The sequence below is a fragment of the Pongo abelii genome, chromosome 10, assembly GCF_028885655.2.
Source record: "Pongo abelii isolate AG06213 chromosome 10, NHGRI_mPonAbe1-v2.0_pri, whole genome shotgun sequence".
In the NCBI taxonomy this organism is placed as follows: Eukaryota; Metazoa; Chordata; class Mammalia; order Primates; family Hominidae; genus Pongo; species Pongo abelii.
This window is the reverse complement of record NC_071995.2, coordinates 93,550,194-93,572,492: the sequence shown is the minus strand read 5'-3', so window position 1 is coordinate 93,572,492 and position 22,299 is coordinate 93,550,194. Positions and strand designations below refer to the sequence as shown.

Genomic DNA, 22,299 nt, shown 5'->3' with positions numbered 1-22,299 from the left:
GTTTGAGGCTGCAGTGAGCTCTAATCACGCCGCTGCATTCTAGCCTGGGTGACAGAGGGAGACCCTGTCTCAAAAATAAATGAAAATGTAAAAAATATTATAGACTTTTATTTCTGTTGTCACATCAACATTTGAATTCTTAGGTGTATTTTTTTAGGCATTACTAAATGGCAGAATGAGATGATTATTGCTATGTTGATGGGCTAGATTTCCAAACATCTTATATGAGTTACCAACAAATTAAAAAAACTGGTTTCTTGTTTTCCTGCCAGTTTACAGTTTTCACAGATGGTAAAATGACGGTAAGCTCTCAGTGATCAATTTCTGAATAAGAGAAATTGACTGTTATCTTAGGTTCTGTATTTTTCATTCTGATATGTTTCTGTTCTTGTGCATCATAATAAAATTATCTGAGGAAACCTGTTTCTTTCTGTCAGTAATACCAGTAAGAACATGAAAGCTTGTACTATTTCTTCTAATGTTTCTTATGAGTTAGTAACGTATGTCTTTATTCTTAGCACAATTTGTCACCTTCATTTTCCCTAGGTGAAAATTGGAAGATCATAGATTTGAAGTTTAAATTCTAATGTAATTTTATTTTACTAAGTATTTTTAGGATTTTCCATTTATTACTTTTTAAAATTTTCATCCATGAGAACAGAGCTTTCCATATTCAACATTTCTTAAGCTATGCATAATTTTTATGAAGTTCTTTTAATATTTCTGTTTTTGTGTAATGTTATAGTGACCATTGAAATGCTTATATAGATTTTTTCATATTTCTGTTATTTTTCTGATAGAGATGATATTTATGGTTTCATAATTTCTTATATACCTTTTTACCTAAAAATAATAGAATTTTTGACTTATAAAAATATGACATAGAATATAATCTGCAAATATTTCACAGATTTAAAATGCCTTTTTTTTTTTTTTTGAGACGGAGTCTCGCTCTGTTGCCCAGGCTGGAGTGCAGTGGCACAATCTCAGCTCACCACAACCTCTACCTCCTGGTTTCAAGCGATTCTCCTGCCTCAGCCTCCCAAGTAGCTGGGATTACAGGTGCCTGCCACCACACCCAGCTAATTTTTTGTATTTTTAGTAGAGATGGGGTTTCACCATGTTGGCCAGGCTGGTCTTGAACCCCTGACCTTGTGATCCGCCCACCTCGGCCTCCCAAAGTGCTGGGACTACAGGCGTGAGCCACCACACCTAGCCTTAAAATGTCTTTTTAAGCTGAGTCATTTACCTTTTGCTCCTGTTAAAGGCAAAGTTATCAAATGCCTTCCTACTACTTTTGGAATGGAGAGAAAGCTGTTTATTTTGGTAACACCCACTTATTTTCTATTAGTTGTTAGCATATGTATACGAGATAAAAAATAATTTTAAATATGTAAAATATAGTGCTTGGTATATAGTAGGTGGGCTCAATCAATATTTGTGGAATGAATGAGCCACACTTTTTTTTTTTTTTTTTTAAGACAGAGTTTCACGCTTGTTGCCCAGGCTGGAGTGCAATGGCGCTGTCTCGGCTCACCGCAACCTCCGCCTCCCAGGTTTAAGTGATTCTCCTGCCTCAGCCTCCTGAGTAGCTGGGATTACAGGCATGCGCCACCACGCCTGGCTAATTTTGTATTGTTAGTAGAGACGGGGTTTCTCCATGTTGGTCAGGCTGGTCTTGAACTCCTGACCTCAGATGATTCATCCTCCTCAGCCTCCCAAAGTGCTAGGATTACAGGCGTGAGCCACCACGCCCAGCCTGAGCCACACATTTTATGATGCAGCTTCTGTTTTGACTATTCTTTCTGTCTCTTCATATCCACTCTGTCTTAAATGAACGTTCAGAGCTAGGGTACCAATGTTTTCTTTAATGTTTCAGATCATCCAGGCCTAGAAAACATGGAACAGATAGAGAAATTTCAGGAAAAGGCTTATGTGGAATTCCAAGATTATATAACCAAAACATATCCAGATGACACCTACAGGTATCTAGAGTTAAATTCTATATAATTAAAATAATTGAAAAACCTTTTGTGGATCTGTTATCTCATTATTTCTACTCTCAGAATAATTAAATGTTTTAGGCAACCTTAACTTTGAAATACTAATGCTATAAAAAGCAGTATTGCATTGTTGCAAGTACGTTACATAAAATATTTCATCCAGTTCTTACATTTTATATAAGAGGAGACTTCAGCACAGAGAGGTTAACTTTGCTCAAGGTCACACAGTAAATGATAGCACCTGACCGTGAACCCAGGTAGTCTGACTCTAAAATCCAAACTCTTTTTCTTTGGATAAAATAATGAATTTTGTTAGTAAAAGGAGGATAAAAAATAATCAAGAGACCAGCCCGGACAACATGGTGAAACCCTGTTTCTACAAAAAAATACAAAAATTAGCCCGGCGTGGTGGCGCATGCCTGAAGTCTCAGCTACTCAGGAATCTGAGGTGAGACTGCAATGAGGTGTGATCATACTGTTACACTCCAGTCTGGTTGACAGAGCGAGACCCTGTCTAAAAAATAATAATTAAAAAATAAAATACCATTAGATTGTTTTATAATTAATTTTGAAACATGGTTTATGAAATTCCCTCCAAGCTATTTCTCGCCAATATTCTTTGAGAAAAATTCTTTTTTTATAAGAGCCACTTTCTTTAAAGAGGGACATTATAGCCGAGGGGTTAATCACCTGGTTATAGAGCCAGAGTACCTGGATTTGAATTCTGACTCCTGCACTTGCTAGCTTCATAACCTTGGGCATGTTTCCTCACCTATAAATGGAGATAATAATAATACCCACTTTTTACAATTATTTTAAGAATTAAATCAGTTAATATATGTACAGTGCTTAGGACTGTGCCTATCATATAGTAAGGGCTATATAAGTGTGTTTGCTTATAATAAATAAAACATTTTATTAGTTTAGCATACTTCAAACTAGTAAAATAACTTTTTTACATATATTAAATAATGTAGATTTATAAGCCAGTCTCATCTCAAATATCAGCCTTAACTTTATCTAACTCGTTTTCCTATTCTGCTTTCTACCAGTTCTGTAAAAGCTGAGTAGTTTGATGTGGATGCTGAGTAATTTGAGGAGTAGAGCACATAGCTCCAGGAAGATAATCCTGGGGGCTGCTGGTTTAATTTGGTCTGAGGTGTTAGAGTGCAAGGCCTTAGCACAGAAGGATAAACCCACCACAGTCTTTTTGGAAAGGTGGTTTTGTTATGGTTGTTTTTCAGCATCTTTAAGTTTTAAAAGTTACTCTATGCCTCATTATACAGATAAATACAGTATTTAAATTTTTTTCCTTTGTGACTGCAACTTTCTCAGTTTTTTACTTTGTTGGTTACTTAAAAATAATACATTATCCTTGGATAGTAGTTTTCAACTTACAAGGCACTTTGACACAAGGTAGGGTCTTACCCTAAGAAACCTCACTACCTGGCACAGAAATTGGCAGGGATCATTTCATTCATCCTCACAACAGCACTGTGAGAGACAGTAAGTGGCAAGCACACATTTATATAAGTAGTGGGCAGTTCAATCAAGATTTGAACCCAGCGGTCTTGATTCCACATTCTGTGCTTTTCCCAGTAATAGCAACTATTGCCTACTTCCAGTAGTTTTTTGCAGAGCAAAACCAAGAAAATGTCTTATGTCCTGATAACACAAAACATTGCGATTTTTAAAACCTGAAATGAGGTGCTAAACCATTCTTTTTCTTTTCTTTTTTTTTTTTTTGAGACAGAATATTGGTCTGTCACCCAGGCTGAAGTGCAGTGGCATGATCTCGGCTCACTGCAACCTCCACCTCCTAGGTTAAATCAATTCTCATGATTCTCTTGCCTCAGCCTCCCAAGTGGTTGGGGTTATAGGCACGTGCCACCATGCCTGGCTAATTATTTTTTGTATTTTTAGTAGAGACAAGGTTTCACCATGTTGGCCAGGCTGGTCATGCCCAGCTGATTTTATTTTATTTTATTATCATTATTTTTTTAGTAGAGATGAGGTTTCACCATGTTGGCCAGGCTGGTCTCGAACTCCTGACCTCAAGTGATCTGCCCACCTCAGCCTCCTAGAGGTGAGCCACTGGCACCCAGCCGCCATTCTTAAATGTATAACTTGGCCCGGCACAATGGCTCACGCTTGTAATATCAGTACTTTGGGAAGCCAAGGCAGGAGGATTGCTTGAGCCCAAGAGTGTGAGACCAGCCTAGGCAACATAGTGAGACCCTGTCTCTACAAAAAAAAAAAAAAAAAAAAAAAACAGCCAGGTATAGTGGCACACTCCTGTAGCCACAGCTACTTGGGAGGCTGAGGCGGGAAGGATCACTTGAGTCCAAGGAATTGAGGCTGCAGTGAGCTTACACCACTGCGCTCCAGTTTGGGCAGCAGAGCGAAGCCCTCTCTCAAAAAAAAAATTGTGTAACTTGATGCATGGTTTATCAGTTCCATGGTCCTTACAGCCAAGTGGAGGCAGTACAGTGTAGCACTAAGAGCAGGGCTTTCCCCTGTGGAGTCTGTCAGACTGCATTCATACCCAGGTAATTGCCATATGTTCTAAGGCTTGAGAATACTAAAGTTTTGATTTTAACTTTTGAAAATGCTATCTTTATTAAATTAGGCCACATGCAGAAATTACTCATATTTTTCTACTAAATTTCTTTCTGGTTTACAACCTTGTTCCTCTCCCTTTTTTCTTTCTTTTTTTAGGTTATCCAGACTACTACTCAGATTGCCAGCTTTAAGACTGATGAATGCTACCATCACTGAAGAATTGTTTTTCAAAGGTCTCATTGGCAACATACGAATTGACAGTGTTATCCCACATATTTTGAAAATGGAGCCTGCAGATTATAACTCTCAAATAATTGGTCACGGCATTTGAAAGCTGCGACTGCAGTGCTGTCAACTTAACTGTTCTTTCCCAGAACACAAGACACCAAATTGAACTCATTGCTTTTGGGGCATCTGGAAATTTTTACTTTAAAAAGTAACCAGAATCTAAGGTATTTTTATTTTAGCTTCTTTAAGAATTTTTGAAGTGACTGGGCAGGCAGCAGAAATTAAATGAATTTTTCTTCCTGATTCCTTTAAATGAATATGAAACACTACAAATTTATTCTTGGTGAAGATGATACCTGAAGCTGTCACCTCTTGATTATCTAAACTAAGCGCTCATTCTATTTTATAAAACAAATAAATTAGTCTCTTTTTTCTGAATTGTGTTCTAGTCATATTTAACTTCATTATGAACTAGTAAAAATACTTAATGGTCATCCCTAAGGAGGAGTTAGTTCCTTGCATTTTACTCTGCCATAATAATTTTTGTTTAATTACCATATCAAAATAAGATTATTTTATGCTTACTGGTATAATGACAGTATTACAACTATAGGAAATAATTGAATATATATTTTTTGTCTTCTGTAAATATCATGGTGTCCCTTAGCATATACCACTCTCATTGCTGGCAGTGAGACAGGCCATTCATGATCTTAAGAGTTGACATTTTTAATGTATATTATCAGTTACAAGCACTTTATATAGCAGAAAATTGTTTTTGAGAATAAGCTAGTGTTGATATTTTAATATTTTTAGCTTACTGCTCGTGTTTTTTGTTTTCGTTTTCATTTATAGTGGTAGGTTTCACTGTGTTGCCCAGGCTGGTCTCAAACTCCTGGGCTCAAGTGATCCTGCCTCAGCCTCCCAAAGTACTGGGATTACAGGCACGTGCCACCATGCCTGGCCTACTGCTGTCTTTGAAAGTAATAGAGACTAGCCAGGTGTGGTGGCTCATGCCTAAAATCCCAGCACTTTGGGAGGTCGAGGCAGGCAGATTGCTTGAGCTCAGGAGTTCGAGACCAGCCTGGGCAATATAGCAAGACCTCATCTCTGTAAAAAGAAAGTAATAAAGACTAATTGAGCCCAAAATGTTTCACTATTTCAAAAAAGATATTTAAATTGTTGCTCTTTCATTCCATAAAAAGGATCTGATCTCTCTCCCACTTTTCTGACCTGAGTTAGAGCTTCCCAAACCTGTCATGTATGGGTTTTAGCCAATTTCTTTTAGATCACTTAAAAAACTCACCCAATTTGTCAAATAATGGATTTATCATAGCCAGTACATGTTTTCAAGGCAAATTTAAACATTATTTTGAAGCTATTAATAATTTTTTAAAATAAAGAAATATTCACTGATTTTTTTCACTGTAAAGCATGGGAGGGCTGCTTTAACAACAGTATAAGAATCAGCCTGAAGCCTTGTTACTGCTACAACAAATTCATTTTAGACTCCTCGGATGTCTTCCACAGTAATTTATTCTTTTAGCAAACCTGATACTGATAACTGTTTCTTTGCTTTGATTTCTTGATGAATTATTTTGGTATGTTTGTTGATTTTTAAAGCAAACACGGATAATGCACTCAGAGTACATTTTTTGTAAAGATCTTTGCAATAGAAGAAAAGCTGAAGTTTTTGTGAGGATGTGGATTTTATTGCTTTACCAGTTTACTAAGGGAAACTTTTTTCCCTATTTAAAACATGATCTTAGTCAACAATTTTATTTATAATTATCAGCTAAAGAAATTACATTTAGTATAATACTCAAATGGAAAAATCAGTAGTTTATACCTTTATAAATACAATTTAGTAAGCCAAGGAATCAGGGAAATCATCCTTTAAAATAATGTACTAATAGTTAAGATGTTTCAGGTGTTTTTTCTGATTAAATTTGCTACTATATTTGGAAGACTTTTTAAAACTATATTAAAATGTGACTTGCATTACAAATTTCTGTGTCTTACCAATATATTTGTAAATATATTATTCATTTTCCTTTTCAATGATTGCTTATCCTTCGTTTGTTCCATTGTGGTTTCATCTATAGCAAGTATAGATCTGCTATATTAAGAAAGCTCTAATAAGAATCGCCACTGATATAATAGGTGACTCTTAGGTGGGGTGATTTTAATTAAAGTACTTCCAGGAAGAGAAAAACATGGAAACATTTCTGTGTCCTATATTTTAGGATTATTTACAATTCAATTTGAAGACTCCCAGCTAAATACTGTAGATTAGCTTTTGTTTTCTTTCCTGAAATCTCAGTAAAATGTCCATAAAATATAACTACACGATGACAAATGGAACAGGAGAGAAGAAATCAAAGGATAGAGTAAAGTAAATTTTTGGAAAACAAAATGCAGGTAGAGAAAGAATGACTGATTTTGTAGAACCAGAACTAAAGAAGCTTTAACTGAGTGACTGCAAAAGGCAATGCAATGAGAAAGAAGCCAGGATACCAAACAAGATGCTCAGTACCTTGAAGGAACCAGTGCTCAGATGCAGAGATGATGCTTGAGACATAAAAAAAAAAAAAAAAGATTGGTTGCAAGTCTGGATACAGAATACTTAGACTGCCTTTCCCCAGCCCTACTTAAGTTGGGTGGAGGCCAGGCATGGTGGCTCATGCCTGTAGTTCCAGCACTTGGGGAGGCCAAGCGAGGCAGATTGCTTGAGTCCAGGAGTTCGAGACTACCCTGTGTAATGTAGTGAAACCTCATCTCTACAAAAAAAAAAAAAAAAAAAAGCCAGGTGTGGTAGTGTGCACCTGTAATCCCAACTACTTAGGAAGCTGAGGTGGGAGGATGGCTTGAGCCCAGGAGACCGAGGTTGCAGTGAGCTAAAATCATGCCACTGCACTCTATCCTGGGCAACAGAGCCAGATCCTGTCTCAGAAAAAAAAAAAAAAAAGGTGGCCACTTTCTCTCCTTCCTTTTCAAGCAGGAGGAGGCCAGAGATAATTCTTCTGAGAAACTGAACTGGAAGAGCATAGGACTTACAGAATACCAGGGATAACAAAAGGTGTGACTAAGATACAGGGTTGAAAATGTGGAGGAAGTGAAAATCCACATTTGGAGGCCGGGAGCGTTGGCTCACGCCTGTAATCCCAGCACTTTGGGAGGCCAAGGTAGGTGGATCACGAGGTCACGAGTTCAAGACCAGCCTGACCAATATGGTGAAACCCCATCTCTACTAAAAATACAAAAACTAGCTGGGCATGGTGGCACATGCCTGTAATCCCAGCTACTCAGGAGGCTGAGGCAGGAGAATTGCTTGAACCCAGGAGGCAGAGGTTGCAGTGAGCCGAGATTGCGCCACTGCACTCCAGCCTGGGCAACAACAGAGCAAGACTCTGTTTCAAAAAAAAAAAAAAAAAGTGCATTTGGCTGATATGTAGGCTCCCTACCCTTTTCCCAGGATACTGGCAATCAATACAGTTTTCTCTGCCAGGTTTTTTTTCTTTGGAGAAGCTAAATGGCCCCAGAGAAAAGATATCCATTTTGGTTATCCCTTTATGATAAAAAATAAATAAATAAAGCCTGTTTGCCACCTTATCACTCTTCAATGAAGCCCTCCAATTACCAAGTCATGTGTGTATGTATTGGGTTTCCATTCAGCTCTTTAGTGCCCTATTACTAAATGTGAACTTACAGCCCAGGATAGCCAGATATTTAAGGAAAATCTCTATGCATGAGAGACCAGACATGAGGGGTGGGGAGCAGATACAAAATGCAAAGATCAGAAAAATATTCCCCAAATATAATTAATATCTTGAGAGAAACCAGATGTATCCATAAAAGGAGAACAGAGTTTTCCCCAAAAAAATTTGGAGCAAGGAATTGCCCCTAGAAATTAAAAATGATAGTCAAGGCAATTCATTAGAAGGATTGGGAGATAAAATTGAGGAATTCACCCTGAAAGTAAACCCAAAAGACAAAGGAATAGAAAATAGGATAGAAATGATAAAATTAGAGAATCAAACAAGGTCTAACTTTTTTTTTTGGCAGGGGGTGGGGGTGGGGGGTTGAGTCTCAACCTGTTGCCTAGGCTGGAGTGCAGTGGTGCAATCTTGGCTCACTGCAGCCTCCACCTCCCAGGTTCAAGCAATTCTGCCTCAGCCTCCCCAGTAGCTGGGATTACAGGCACACGCCACCACACCCGGCTAATTTCTTTTTGTTTTTAGTAGAGACAGGACTTCACCATGTTGGCCAGGCTGGTCTCAAACTCCTGACCTCAAATGATCTGCCCACCTTGGCCTCCCAAAGTGCTGGGATTATAGGCGTGAGCCACTGCGCCCGGCCAAGGTCTAACATTTTCAATACTAAGAGTTTAAGAAAGGGAAAATAGAAAAGACTTAAGAAAAGGAAATTATTAAATAATGTAAGAAAAATTCCACAAAAGGACACGTGTCTGTGGGTGGAAATGATCCATCATTATAAATTTTAAAAGATATGGCATCTTGAAATCACAATATAGTCAAAGAAGATGACTGCTACTTTTAGCAGTATAGAGGAATAGATACTCTGAAGGCCTTTGATCTATTAGCTGAGTTCACCAAATTGAGATGACTTCCTAAAGAAGGCTAAGGTTGTTTCAGGTCAGTAGTACCCCATGCATCCTGGCAGAAGCAAATGTAAATCTTCTCTGGAGAAAATATTCATAATTGAGATCAGAAGTTGAGAAAGGAAATATTTTTGGCTTCATAGGCCATGCAGTGTCTGTTAAAATGACTCAAAAAGTGCTAAAGTAACTGTAGACAACATAAATGAGTGGGCATACCCATGGTCCAATAAAACATATACAAAAACAGGCAGTGGACTGGATTTGGCTCTTGGAATATAGTTTACCAACCCTTAATTTAAAATCTTGATATTCTCACAGATTAGGTTCAACCAAATATGAGTACACAAAATTATCAAACTCACAAGGAAATAAGCAATACATAAAGATCCTCAAAGACAATATTAGATATTAAAATGGTCACATGCAGAATGTAACTATATGATATGTTTTAAGGAGAAAAAAATTGAATCTAAAAGTAAACAAGAAACAGGAGCAGGAAAAATAACCAAGTAGATTTGAAAAGCCAAAAAACAGGCTGGGTGCAGTGGCTCACACCTGTAATCCCAGCACTTTGGGAGGCCGAGGCGGGGGGGATCACCTGAGGTCAGGAGTTCAAGACCAGCCTGGCCAACATGGTGAAACCCCGTCTCTACTAAAAGTACAAAAATTAGCCGGGCATGGTGGCAGGCGCCTCTCATCCCAGCTACTCGGGAGGCTGAAGCAGAAGAATCTCTTGAACCTGGGTGGCGGAGGTTGCAGTGAGCTGAGATGGCGCCACTGCACTTCAGCCTGGGCAACAGAGCGAGACTGTCTCAAAAAAAAAAAAGCCAAAAAACATTCAGAAAAAACTTACTGAAATTAAAAAATTAATGCCTGGTGAAAGATGCCTTGAATGCATACATTTAACCCTAAGTTCCTTCTAAAACTGCATTGAAACAGCTAAAGGTTTGTAGGTTGTTTTAATTTTTTTTAGACACCAAGTATCAATGTGTTGGCCAGGGTGGAACTCCTGGGCTCGAGCTATGCTCCCACCTCAGCCTCCTGATTAGTCTCCCAGCCTCCTGATTAGCTGAGACTACAGGTGTGAACTGCCACACCTGGTTTGCTTTATGGTTTTTGTTTTTTAATGCATCTTACAAAGACAAAAAAATGAGACAAATAAATAATAACCACAACTTTTTGAAAGCTAAAAATAGATTAGTAGTGATGATCCTATGAAACCTGAGAAGGACTTTTTATCCTGCGGTATGGAAAGCTGCAAAGCAATCTGATTGGTACCACAGATCCTCCAAAACGCTCTTGTACTGTGACATCTCTGGAAGGGAAGATGAAGGATTTGCTGAAAGTCTGTTTTGGAAGCAAATACACACCCACCAGAATGATAAAATTTTAGTCTGGCGAAACCAAACATAGAGTACGTGGAGTAAAAATATGTGTGTTGATGGTGGGAGTGTCGGTACAATAAATTTGGGAAAGATCTTGCATTAAATAGTAAAGTTGAACATGCATGAAATTATCCTAGAGAAACTCACACATGTACCAGGGGGCATACAAAAATATTCATGTCAGCATTGTAAGAGCAAAAAAGGAAAACTGTTCAAATATCCATTGACAGGAGAATGGATAATCGTGGTATAATCACCCAATGGAATACTATGCAACACTAAAAAAGGAATAAACTGTAAACATGAGTGAATCCCCAAAATACAATGTTGTATGAAAAAAGCCCAAAAGTATACAAAACCATAAATTTAACTGGTTTACTGAAAACAGGCAAATACATTGCTGAGAGGTATTTATGTGGGAAAGCTACTTTTGTGAAAGCAAAGGAAATATTAATACTAAATTAGAATACTAGTTACTTCTGAAGGGGTAGGAAGAGGATAAAAACAGAATACAAGGGGCTTGAAAAGTATTGACAGAGTTCTATTTGCTTTTAAACAAGCCACCTCAAAACGTAACGGTTTAAAACAACATATATTGTGTTCATGAATATGCAACATGGACAGAGCTTGGGAGAGACAGCTTGTCTTTGCTTCTTTCAGCCACAGCTAGGTCAGCTCAAATAGTGAGGTTGGAATCTATGTAATCATTCACTCACATGTCTAGAAGTTGATAGTGACTTTGCTGGGACTTCAGGTGCAGCTGAAGCCAGAACACATACCTAGTCCTGTTTCCCTTCCTCACAAGACTGTTTGCTGGGACTCAGGTGGAGCTGAAGCCAGAACACATACCTAGTCCTGTTTCCCTTCCTCACAAGCTAGAGGCTAGGTTCCAAGAACAAGAGTTGAGAAGGCCACGTGGGAGCTCTGTTACCATTTCTTGCCTGGCAGTAGAATTCATCCAGTGTCAGGCAGGGGATGCAGGCTCACACCTGTAATTCCAGCACTTTGGCCAAGGCGGGCAGATTGCCTGAGCCCAAGAGTTCAAGATCAGACTGGACAACATGGCAAAACCCCATCTCTACAAAAAATACAAAAAAAAAAAAAAAAAAGCCAGGCCTGGTGGCACGTGCCTGCAGTCCCAGATACTCGGGAGGCTGAGGTGGTAGAATCGCTTGAGCCTGGGAAGCAGAGGTTGCAGTAAGCCAAGATTGCACCACTGCACGCCAGCTTAGGTGACAGAGCGAGACTCCGTCTCAAAAAAAAATGAAAAAAAAACACTAATTCAGTGTCTTCTGCTGCATTCTACTCATCGAAGAAGTCACAAAGGTCTGTGCTGATGGAAAAGGAGGGGAAATATACTCCACCTCCTAATGATGAAGTGGCAAGCTTCTGGAAGAGAATATGGAACCAGAAATACTAGAAATGTTTCCCTCATTTGGGGGAAAAAATATTGCATCTCAGCAGCCTCACTTGGAAACCCAGGTAGAGAAGGTTTACCTGGACAAGATTGGGGCCTGGGAGGTCGGGGGTGGTTTTCATCTTATGGAATTGTTTACAAATTGATACATAAGAAATCATAAGAAGTTTAAAGGATTGTAACATCCTAAGCTGGGCATGGTGGTGCACGGCTGCCCTAGCTAGTCTGGAGGCTGAGATGGGAAGATGGCTTGAGCCCAGGAGCTGGTGGATGCAGTGAGCTATGATGGTGCCACTGCAGTCCAGCCTGGGTGACACAGTGAGACCCTGTCTCTAAAATTTGAAAAAAAAAAAAAAAAAAAGGCAGGAGGGTATCATCTTGGACCTTCAAACTTGTATGGGCAGGAGATGACTAAGAAAACTACTCAGCTACAGACTGGACTCCATTTTGTGGGAAATGAAGGGTAATTTCCATGTGGCTGCTGGAGGAAGTGTTGAGAGAAGAAGTGCCAGGGAAAAGCCAGATGGTCTTTTCTAACCTACCCTCAGAAACCAAGCAACATTGCTTTCCATGTCATTTTATTTATTGATGCAAAGACCCACCCGCATTCAAGGGAAGATAAACTATGCCCTTTGACAGGAAAGTGGCAAGATTCTGGAAGAGTTTAGGGAATCAAAGCTGTTTTTTCAGCCATTTTTTGAAAACTTCAATCTCTGATACTATTCTACTTATTAAGCTGACTGTAGATTCTTAAGATCAAATAGGCACTTTTGTATATTTCGTGATATTTGATAGAAAAATAAATCCTCATGTGGAAAAAATGAGGTGCTGTTAGATCTCCAGATCTCCTCCACAATTCCCTGTATCCAAGGGAGGGGAGTAAGCCCTTGAGAAGTTGCAAACACTAAATTGTCCTTACATGGATATGTAACAGAAAATTTAGTAAATATGTATGAAAAATGGAGCAGGAAGTGGCAGGGGAGGGGCTAGGTGTGAAGAGGGGAGTGTGTGAAAGCCCTAAAAGTCCTCACCTATGTTGAGAAGTCAACAAATAATGCCTAAAGTTGGAAAAAATCTAGAAATATTATAAGCATGTAATTTAGAAATATGGTAGGGAATAACAAAATAAGCTAAAAGGGTTGGAAGTAGTTGCTAGGAGTGGGAAATCAGTTCAGAAAATGGAACTATATGATTTCTTCAGTGAGGTACATATGTTCAATGTACTAAATTTAAGAGGGAAAATGATCAAAATGGATGAGCTAAATTGAAGCTAAGATCATTGAAGAAAGAATTAAGGCTTCTGGCAATGTTTGTTCACATATCCAACTGAATTCTGTATATCTCTTTAACTTTAGTTTGTTCTATAATAACAATTTTGATATCAAGTTAATGACAAAAAAAATCAGAGCAGGATACTATGAAAAAGAAGAGAGACCGGCCGGGCACAGTGGCTCACACCTGTAATCCTAACACTTTAGGAGGCTGAGGCAGGCAGATCACAAGGTCAGGAGTTCGAGACCAGCCTGACCAACATGGTGAAACCGTCTCTATTAAAAATACAAAAATTAGCTGGGTGTGGTGGCGCGTGCCTGTAGTCTTAGCTACTTGGGAGGCTGAGGCAGGAGAGTCACTTGAACCTGGGAGGCGGAGTAGCAGCAAGCCGAGATCACGCCACTGGACTCCAGCCTGGGCAACAGAGTGAGACTGTCTCAAAAAAAAAAAAAAAAAAGGAAGAGAGATTAAAGAAAGTTTTCTTTCTTTCTTTCTTTCTCTCTCTCTCTCTCTTTCTTAGCGTTCTTTAAACTAAAAATCATGTTTAAAAAAATCTGTATCAGGACTGATGGACTGGACCCAGACAAGGCACAAATTAGTGAACTGGTACATAAATGCAAAGAAATGGTTCACAATGTAAAGCACAAAGATCAAAATGGAAAATATGCAGGAAAAACAAAATATACAGGTAACGTTAAAAAGATATAGGGGATCAATCCAGAAGGGCCAATGTTCACCTAATACCCAGATTTCGGAAACAAGTAACAGAAACTGTAAGGGAAAAATTATTTAAAACAATATCTACTGCTAAAAATGCACATCTCCAAATTCAAAGATGATGCTGAATTCCAACAAACATCAACTACGAAAGCCCTAGATAAATCTTCATGAAATTTCAGAACTTTAAAGACAAACAGAAAAATCTGAAAAACTTCAAAAGATTGAAAAACAGGTTTTTAACAAATGAACTTGTATCAGATTGGCAGCAGGATTCTCATCAACTATGTTAGAGGTTTTGGGGTTTTGTTTGAGACAGGGTCTCACTCTGACACCCAGGCTGGAGTGCAGTGGCCACGATCATAGCTCACTGCAGCCTCAAACTCCTGGGCTGTAGCAATCCTCCTGCCTCAGCCTCCCAAGTGGCTGGGACTATGGGCATGCACCACCACACCCAGCTAAATGTTAGATATTAGAGGGCAGTGGAGGAATGCTTTCAGAGTTCTGTGAGGAAACTATTTTGAACCTAGGGTTTTATGACCAAGTAAAGGATCAACCGAGGGAAATGTTATCTCCTACATGCATTTTTGAAAAAAGTCTCAAAAATGTGCTCTACCAAAACAAAAAAAACAAGCAACCCTAAATGAGAGAATTCTAAGAAAGAAAAATATGCAGGATCCAAGATAAAATAAGACTCATTTATTCAGAAACACAATGAAAAGAAATCCCAGAATGATCATCCATTCATGCATGAGGCCTAAAGACAACTGATCAAAATTAGAACAGGAAGTCAGAATGTTCTGTGAAAAATTTGCTCAAGAAGACATATGTCTCTATTGTTATTTAGAAGTAATTTATCAAACTAACCTTTATTCAGTACTTATGATACACCAGGCACTGTGTTTTTTATGTACCTTATTTATTGCCTACAGTGATCTCATGAGGTGGGTAATATTATTAACCCCATTTTACAAATGAGTAAACTAAGGCTTAAGCAACTTGCTCAATATAGCTAATTAGTGATTGACATGCTTTGGCTGTGTCCCCACCCAAATCTCATCTTGAACTGTAATCCTATAATCCCCACATGTTGTGGAAAGGATGCTTTAATTATGGGAGCAGTTACCCTCATGCTGTTCTCATGATAGTGGGTGAGTTATCATGAGATCTGATGGTTTTATAAGGGGCTTTTCTCCCTTTCCGTCTGCACTTCTCGTTTCTGCCACCATGAGAAGAAGGATGTTTTTGATTCCCCTTCTACCCTAACTAAGTTTCCTGAGGCCTCCCCAACCATGCTGAACTGTGAGTCAATTAAACCTCTTTCCTTTATAAATTACCCAGTATCAGGTATGCTTTTATTAGCAGCGTGAGAGGGTACTAATACAGTGACAGAGTTGAGATTTAAGCAACCATAAACCCTGGAGTAGGGCTCACCAGAAGAAAGACTGATTGCAGGTCCAGGGTAGGAAATGTATAAGATGAGCTGGGAACATCTTGTCACACCAAAAATAAAATGATAATAAAACTATTAAAGATGACTAGATTGTGTCTCAGAAACTCAGGAACCAACCTGAAGAGGTCTCTACTAACCAAAGATAAAACAATTTGGTAATTGATTAGAATAATAACTGCAATGGGTTGAAACATATCAAACATTTAAATCTATAAGTACATATTGTACTTTAAAAATGGTAGAGACACCAGGTGCAGTGGCATGTGCTTATAATCCCAGCTACTTGGGAGGCTAAGATGGGAGAATCACTTGAGCCCAGGAGCATGTGACCAGCCTGGGCAACATATTAAAACCCCACCTCAGTTTCAAAAAAAAAAAAAGCTAGGGACAGCATAACCATAAAGAAAATACCTATAAAAGATACACAAAAGAGAATGAAAAAGGAATGGCAAATTGCTACCAAAAAACCAATGAAACACAAGGGAAGGTGGCAAGAGAGGAAAGAGAGACACAAAACAACAGCAAAAAATACAGAAAACAATTAACAAAATGCCGGTAGTAAATCCTTCCCTATCAGTAATTACTTTAAATGTACAAGAATTAAACTCCCCAATCAAAAAACAGGGTAGCTAAATGGACCAAAAAAAAAAAAAAAAACCCACCAGAATCCAACTATATGCTCTCTATAAGAGATTCACGTAGGGTAAATGTAAGGACACACATAGGTTAAAAGTGGAAAGACAGAAAAAGGATTTTTAATGCAAATGGTAACAAAAAAAGAGGAATGGCCATACTTATATCAAACAAAATAGACTTTTAGGTCAAAAACTGTCACAAGAGACAAAGAAAGGGATTACAAAATGATAAAAGGGTTAATCCACTAGGAAGATATAACAAATAGGCACCTAACATCAGAACACTCAAATATAGGAAGCAAACACTGACAGAATTAAGGAGAAATAGAAATAGTAACACAATAATAGTTTTCAAAACCCCACCTTCAATAATGGATATAACAACCAGACAGAATACCGAAAAGGAAACAGAGGACTTGAACAATGCTCTAGAGCAATTGGACCTAACAGACATACGGAGAACATTCCACCTAACAATGAGACAATACACATCCTTGTCAAGCATACATGCAACATTGTCTGTGATAGATCACATATTAGGTCACAAAACCAAGTTTAACAAATTTTAAGAAGATTGATATCATACCAAGTATCTTTTCTGACTATAGTGGAATAAAGCTAGAAATCAAAAGCAAAGGGCTGGGCACAGTGGCTCATGCCTGTAATCCCAGCACTTTGGGAGGCCAAGGTGGGAGGATTGCTTGAGGCCAGGAGTTTGAGGCTTCAGTGAGCTATGACTGAATGACTGCACTCCAGCCTGGGCAACAGAGTGAGATCCCATCTATAAAAATAAAGAAAAAGAGGCCAGACACGGTGGCTCACACTTGTAATCCCAGCACTTTGGGAGGCCGAGGTGGGTGGATCACGAGGTCAAGAGATCGAGACCATCCTGGCCAACATGGTGAAAACCCATCTCTACTAAAAATATAAAAATTAGCTGGGCATGGTGGCGCATGACTGTAGTCCCAGCTACTCGGGAGGCTGAGGCAGGAGAATCACTTGAATCCAGGAGGCGGAGGTTGCAGTGAGCCGAGATCACACCACTGCACTCCAGCCTGGCAACAGAGCGAGACTCTGTCTCAAAACAAACAAACAAAAATTTTAAATAAAGAAAAAGAAAAAAACATCTGAACAGATTCATAACTAGTAAGGAGACTAAATCAGTAATCAGAAACCTCCCAACAAAGAAAAGCCAAGGAACAGATACTTCACAGGAGAATTCTAACAAACATTTGAATTAATTGAAAAGTTAATACCAATCCTTCTCAAATTCTTCCAAAAAATTAAAGAGAAGGTAACACTTGGCCAGACACGGTGGCTCACGTCTGTAATCCCAGCACTTTGGGAGGCCAAGGTGGGAAGATCACTTAAGCCCAGGAGTTTGAGACCAGCCTGGACAACATAGTGAGACTCCATCTCATTAGAAAAGAAAAAAAAAGAAGAAAGAGAGAAGGTAACACTTTATTTTTTTTTTTTTTGAGATGGAGTTTCACTCTTGTTGCCCAGGCTGGAGTGCAATGGTGCAATCAGCTCACTGCAACCTCCACCTCCCAGGTACAAGCGATTCTCCTGCCTCAGCCTCCCAAGTAACTGGGGTTACAGGCGCCTGCCACCACACCTGGCTAAATTTTTGTATTTTTAGTAGAGACAGAGTTTCACCATGTTGGCCAGGCTGGTCTTGAACTCTTGACCTCAGGTGATCTACCCGCCTCAGCCTCCCGAAATGCTGGGATTACAGGCATGAGCCACTGCACCTGGCCAAGGTAACTCTTTTAAACTCTTTTTTTTTTTTGAGACAGAGTTTCCCCTCTGTCACCCAGGCCAGAGTGTGATGGTGGAATCTCAGCTCACTGCAACCTCTGCCTCCCAGGCTCAAGCAGTTCTCATGTCTCAGCTTCCTGAGTAGCTGGGATTATAGGCACACACCACCAGGCCCAGCTAATTTTTGTATTTTTAGTACAGACACGGTTTTGTCACATTGGCCAGGCTGGTTTTAAACTCCTGGACTCAAGTGATCTGCCTGCCTCAGCCTCCTAAAGTGTTAGAATTAGAGGTGTGAGCCACCATGCCCAGCCTAAACTCATTTTATGAGGCCAGCATTATCCTGATACCAAAACCACAATAGATACTACAAGAAAACTATAGATATCCCTGATGGATATTCATGTAAAAATCCTCAACAAAAATACTCACAAACTGAATTCAACAGCACATTAAAAGGATTATACAGCCGGGCATGGTAGCTCACTCCTGTAATCCCAGCACTTTGGGAGGCTGAGGTGGGTGGATCGCCTGAGGTCAGGAGTTCAAGACCAGCCTGGCCAACATGGCAAAACCCTGTCTCTACTAAAAATACAAAAATTAGCCAAGCATAGTGGCAAGTGCCTGTAATCCCAGCTACCTGGGAGGCTGAGGCAGGAGAATCGCTTGAATCCAGGAGGCAGAGGTTGCAATAAGTTGAGATCGCACTACTACACTCCAGCCTGGGCAACAGAGTGAAACTCTGTCTCAAAAAAAAAAAAAAAAATGGATTATACACCATGGTCAAGTGGGACTTGACTTATTCCTGGAATGCAAGGATGGTTTTTTAAAATTTAAAAACCATTTTTAAATTTTTTAAAAATTAGCCAGGCATGATGTTGCATGCTTGTAGTCCCAGCTGTGCATGAGGCTAAGGCAGGGGGATCACTTGAGCCCCAGCTTGGGTGACAAGGGTGAAACTTTGCCTTAAAAAAAAAAAGGAAAAGAAGTAAAATTATCTCCATTAACAAATGATATGGTCTTATATGTGGAAAACCCTAAGGATTCCACCAAAAAATGGTTAGAACTAATAAATAAATTCAACAAAGTTGCAAGGTACAAAATCAACACACAAAAATCAGTTGCCTTCTAAACACTAACAATGAACAACTCAAAAAGGAAATTAAGAAAACAATCACAATTAAAATAGCATCAAAAAGAATAAAATATTTAGGAATAACTTAATCAAGTAGGCAAAAGACTTATATACTGAAAACTACAAAACAGTGCTGAAAGAAATTAGATGCAAATAAATGGAAAGACATTTGTGTTTGTGGATTGGAAGACTTAATATTGTTAAAATTAAAATCCCATACTACCCAAAGTAAGTTACAGATTCATTGCAATACCTATCAAAATCCCAGTGCCATTTTTCTTTGCAGATTTTTAAAGAGTCCTAAAATTCATACGGAATCTCAAAAGACCCTGAATAGACAAAACAATCTTAAGAAAAATAAAGCTGGAGGCCTTCCACTTCCTGACTTCAAACATTGTACAAAGACGCAGTAATCAAAACAGAGTGGTGTTGGCATAAGAAAAGACATATAGACCAACAGAGTAGAATAGAGAACCCACTTCCTGACTTCAAAACATTGTGCAAAGATGCAGTAATCAAAACAGAATGGTATTGGCATAAGGACAGACATATAGACCAATGGAACAGAATAGAGAACCTAGATTTAAACTCTCAAGTATCCAGTCAAGTGATCTTTGACAAGGGTACCAAAGCTACATAGTGGGGAGAGAATAGTGTTGGGAAAACCAGATATCAACAAGCAAAAGAATGACATTCAACCTTTACCCTACACCATATACCAAAATTAACTCAAAATGGACTAAAGACCTAAATGTGAGACCCGAAACTGTAAAACTCCTAGAAGAAAACAGGGGGGAAGCTTCATGACATTGGATTTAGCAGTGATTTCTCAGATATGATACCAAAAGCACAGACAAAGTAAAAATAGACAATTGGGGCTATGTCAAACTTACAAACTTCTGCATAGCAAAGGACACAATCAACAGAATGAAAAGATGACCTAGGGAACGGGAGAAAATATCCACAATACATAAAGAATGCCTACAACTCAACAACAACAACAAAAAAACCCAATTCAAAAATGGGCAAAGGACTTGAATAAACATTTCTCCAAAGAAGATATACAAATGGCCAACAAGCATATGAAAACATGGTTAACATCAGTAATCAGGTAAATGCAAATCAAAACCACAATGAGGTATCACCTCATCATCCATTAGGATGGCCACTGTAAAAAACAAATGAACGCAGCCTGGGCGTGGTGGTTCAGCCCTGTAATCCCAGCACTTTGGGAGGCCAAGGCGGGTGGATCACCTGAGGTCAGGAGTTCAAGACCAGCTTGGCCAACATGGTGAAACCTCGTCTCTACTAAAAATACAAAAATTAGTCAGGGGTGGTGGTGGGTGCCTGTAATCCCAGCTACTCAGGAGGCTGAGGCAGGAGAATCACTTGAACTTGGGAAGGGGAGGTTGCAGTGAGTCGAGATCGCACCGCTGCACTCCAGCCTGGGCAACAGAGTTAGACTCTGTCTCAGAACAAACAAACAAACATACAAACAAACACAGAAAATATGTAGTGTTGGTGAGGAGGTGGAGAAATTGGAACCTTTGTGCATTGTTGTTAGTAATGTAAAATGGTGCTGCTGCCATGGAAAACAGTATGCGGATTCCTATAAAAATAAAAAATAAAATTTCCATATGATCTAGCAATCCACTTCTGGGTATATATCCAAAAGAACTGAAAACAGGATCTTAGAGATATCTGCACACCCGTGTTCACTGCAGCATTATTCACAATAGCCAAGAGGCGGAATCAGCAGAAATGTTTATGGACAGATAACTGGGTGGCATATACATACAGTGGGATATTATTCAACATTTATAAAAAGAAGAAAATCCTGTCATATACTACAATATGGATGAGCCTTGTGGATATCATGCTAAGTGAAATAAGCCAGGTCCTAAAAGACAAACACCTCATGATTCTACTTATATGAAGTATCTAAAGCAGTTAAACTCAAACTCTTAGAAACAGAAGTAGAATGGTGGTTGGCAGGGGATGGAGAAAGAGGAAAAAGTTGTTCCATGGATATAAAGTTTCTGTTTTGCAAGAAGAATAAGTTCTAGAGATCTGTTGCCCAACAATGTGCATGTGGTTAACACTACTGTACACTTAAAAATGGTTAAAATGGTAACTTTTATATTTTGTGTTTTTAACCACCACTACCAAAAAAAAAAAAAAAAAGCTAGGGAACTAAATTGTTATTTTGAAAACATACATAAGGGAAAGAATCGGCTGGGTGTGGTGGCTTACACCTGTAATCCCAGCACTTTGAGAGGCTGAGGCAGGAGGATCACTTGAGGCCAGAGTTCAAAACCAACCTGGGCAACATAACAAGATGCACATCTCTTAAAAAAAAAAAAATTGCCAGGGGTGGTGGCACATACTTAAATGGGAGGATTGCTTGAACACAGGAGTTTGAGGCTGCAGTGAGCTATGATCACACCACTGTATTTCAGCCTGGGTGACAGAGTGAGAGCCTGTCTCTAAAATTAAAAAAAAAAAAAAAACAAAGTAAGAGAATCAAGGACCTATACTGCCTTTCCTACATTAATTGTATCTCAGGAGCCAAATAGTTGAAGGGAGGTTTCTCTTTGTAGAAGAATTGTGGTTAACAAATGAAGTAATACTGAAATGTTTTAGGCTCAAGCGATGCTCCCATCTAAGCCTCAGCCTACCGAGTAGCTGGGACTACTGGCACGCACCACCACATCCAGCCAATTTTTAATTTTTTTTTGTAGAGACAGAGGTCTCACTGTGTTGGCGAGGCTGGTCTCGAACTCCTGAGCTCAAGTGATCCTCCCAACCCGGCCTCCCAAAGTGCTGGGATTACAGGAGTGAGCCACCGCGCCCACCAGAGCCAATTATTTTTAGATGAGGAAACTGAAATTCCCAAAGGAGGAATCCCCGTGTGAGAAAGCCTCGTCTAGATGAGCTTTCCAGCATATGCCCGCCTTCTACATTTAACCTCTGAAAACTCTAAATTTTAAGGTACCTTTGCTTCCAGGGGAAACCAATTCTGCCTACTTGGGAAGCCAGAACATGACCGCGTAGGGAAGACCTAGGTCTGCGCACGCGCAGAGCCACCACGTCAGGCGTTCGCTTGGGAA

At 39.2% G+C, this 22,299-nt stretch overlaps 1 protein-coding gene across 6 annotated transcripts in view; it reads left to right on the top strand.

Annotated features, from left to right (window-relative positions):
• NR2C1 (nuclear receptor subfamily 2 group C member 1) overlaps positions 1 to 6,854 on the top strand; it is a 53,696-nt gene extending 46,842 nt beyond the window's left edge. For 3 of the 6 annotated variants that reach the window (XM_009248113.4, XM_009248111.3, XM_009248112.3), the window contains 2 exons: positions 1,880 to 1,985; positions 4,722 to 5,231. In XM_009248113.4, coding sequence (XP_009246388.1) covers positions 1,880 to 1,985; positions 4,722 to 4,896 — 281 coding nt within the window. In that variant the 3' untranslated portion in view covers positions 4,897 to 5,231. 6 annotated transcript variants of the gene reach the window in all.
• The last annotated feature ends 15,445 nt before the right edge of the window (positions 6,855 to 22,299 follow it).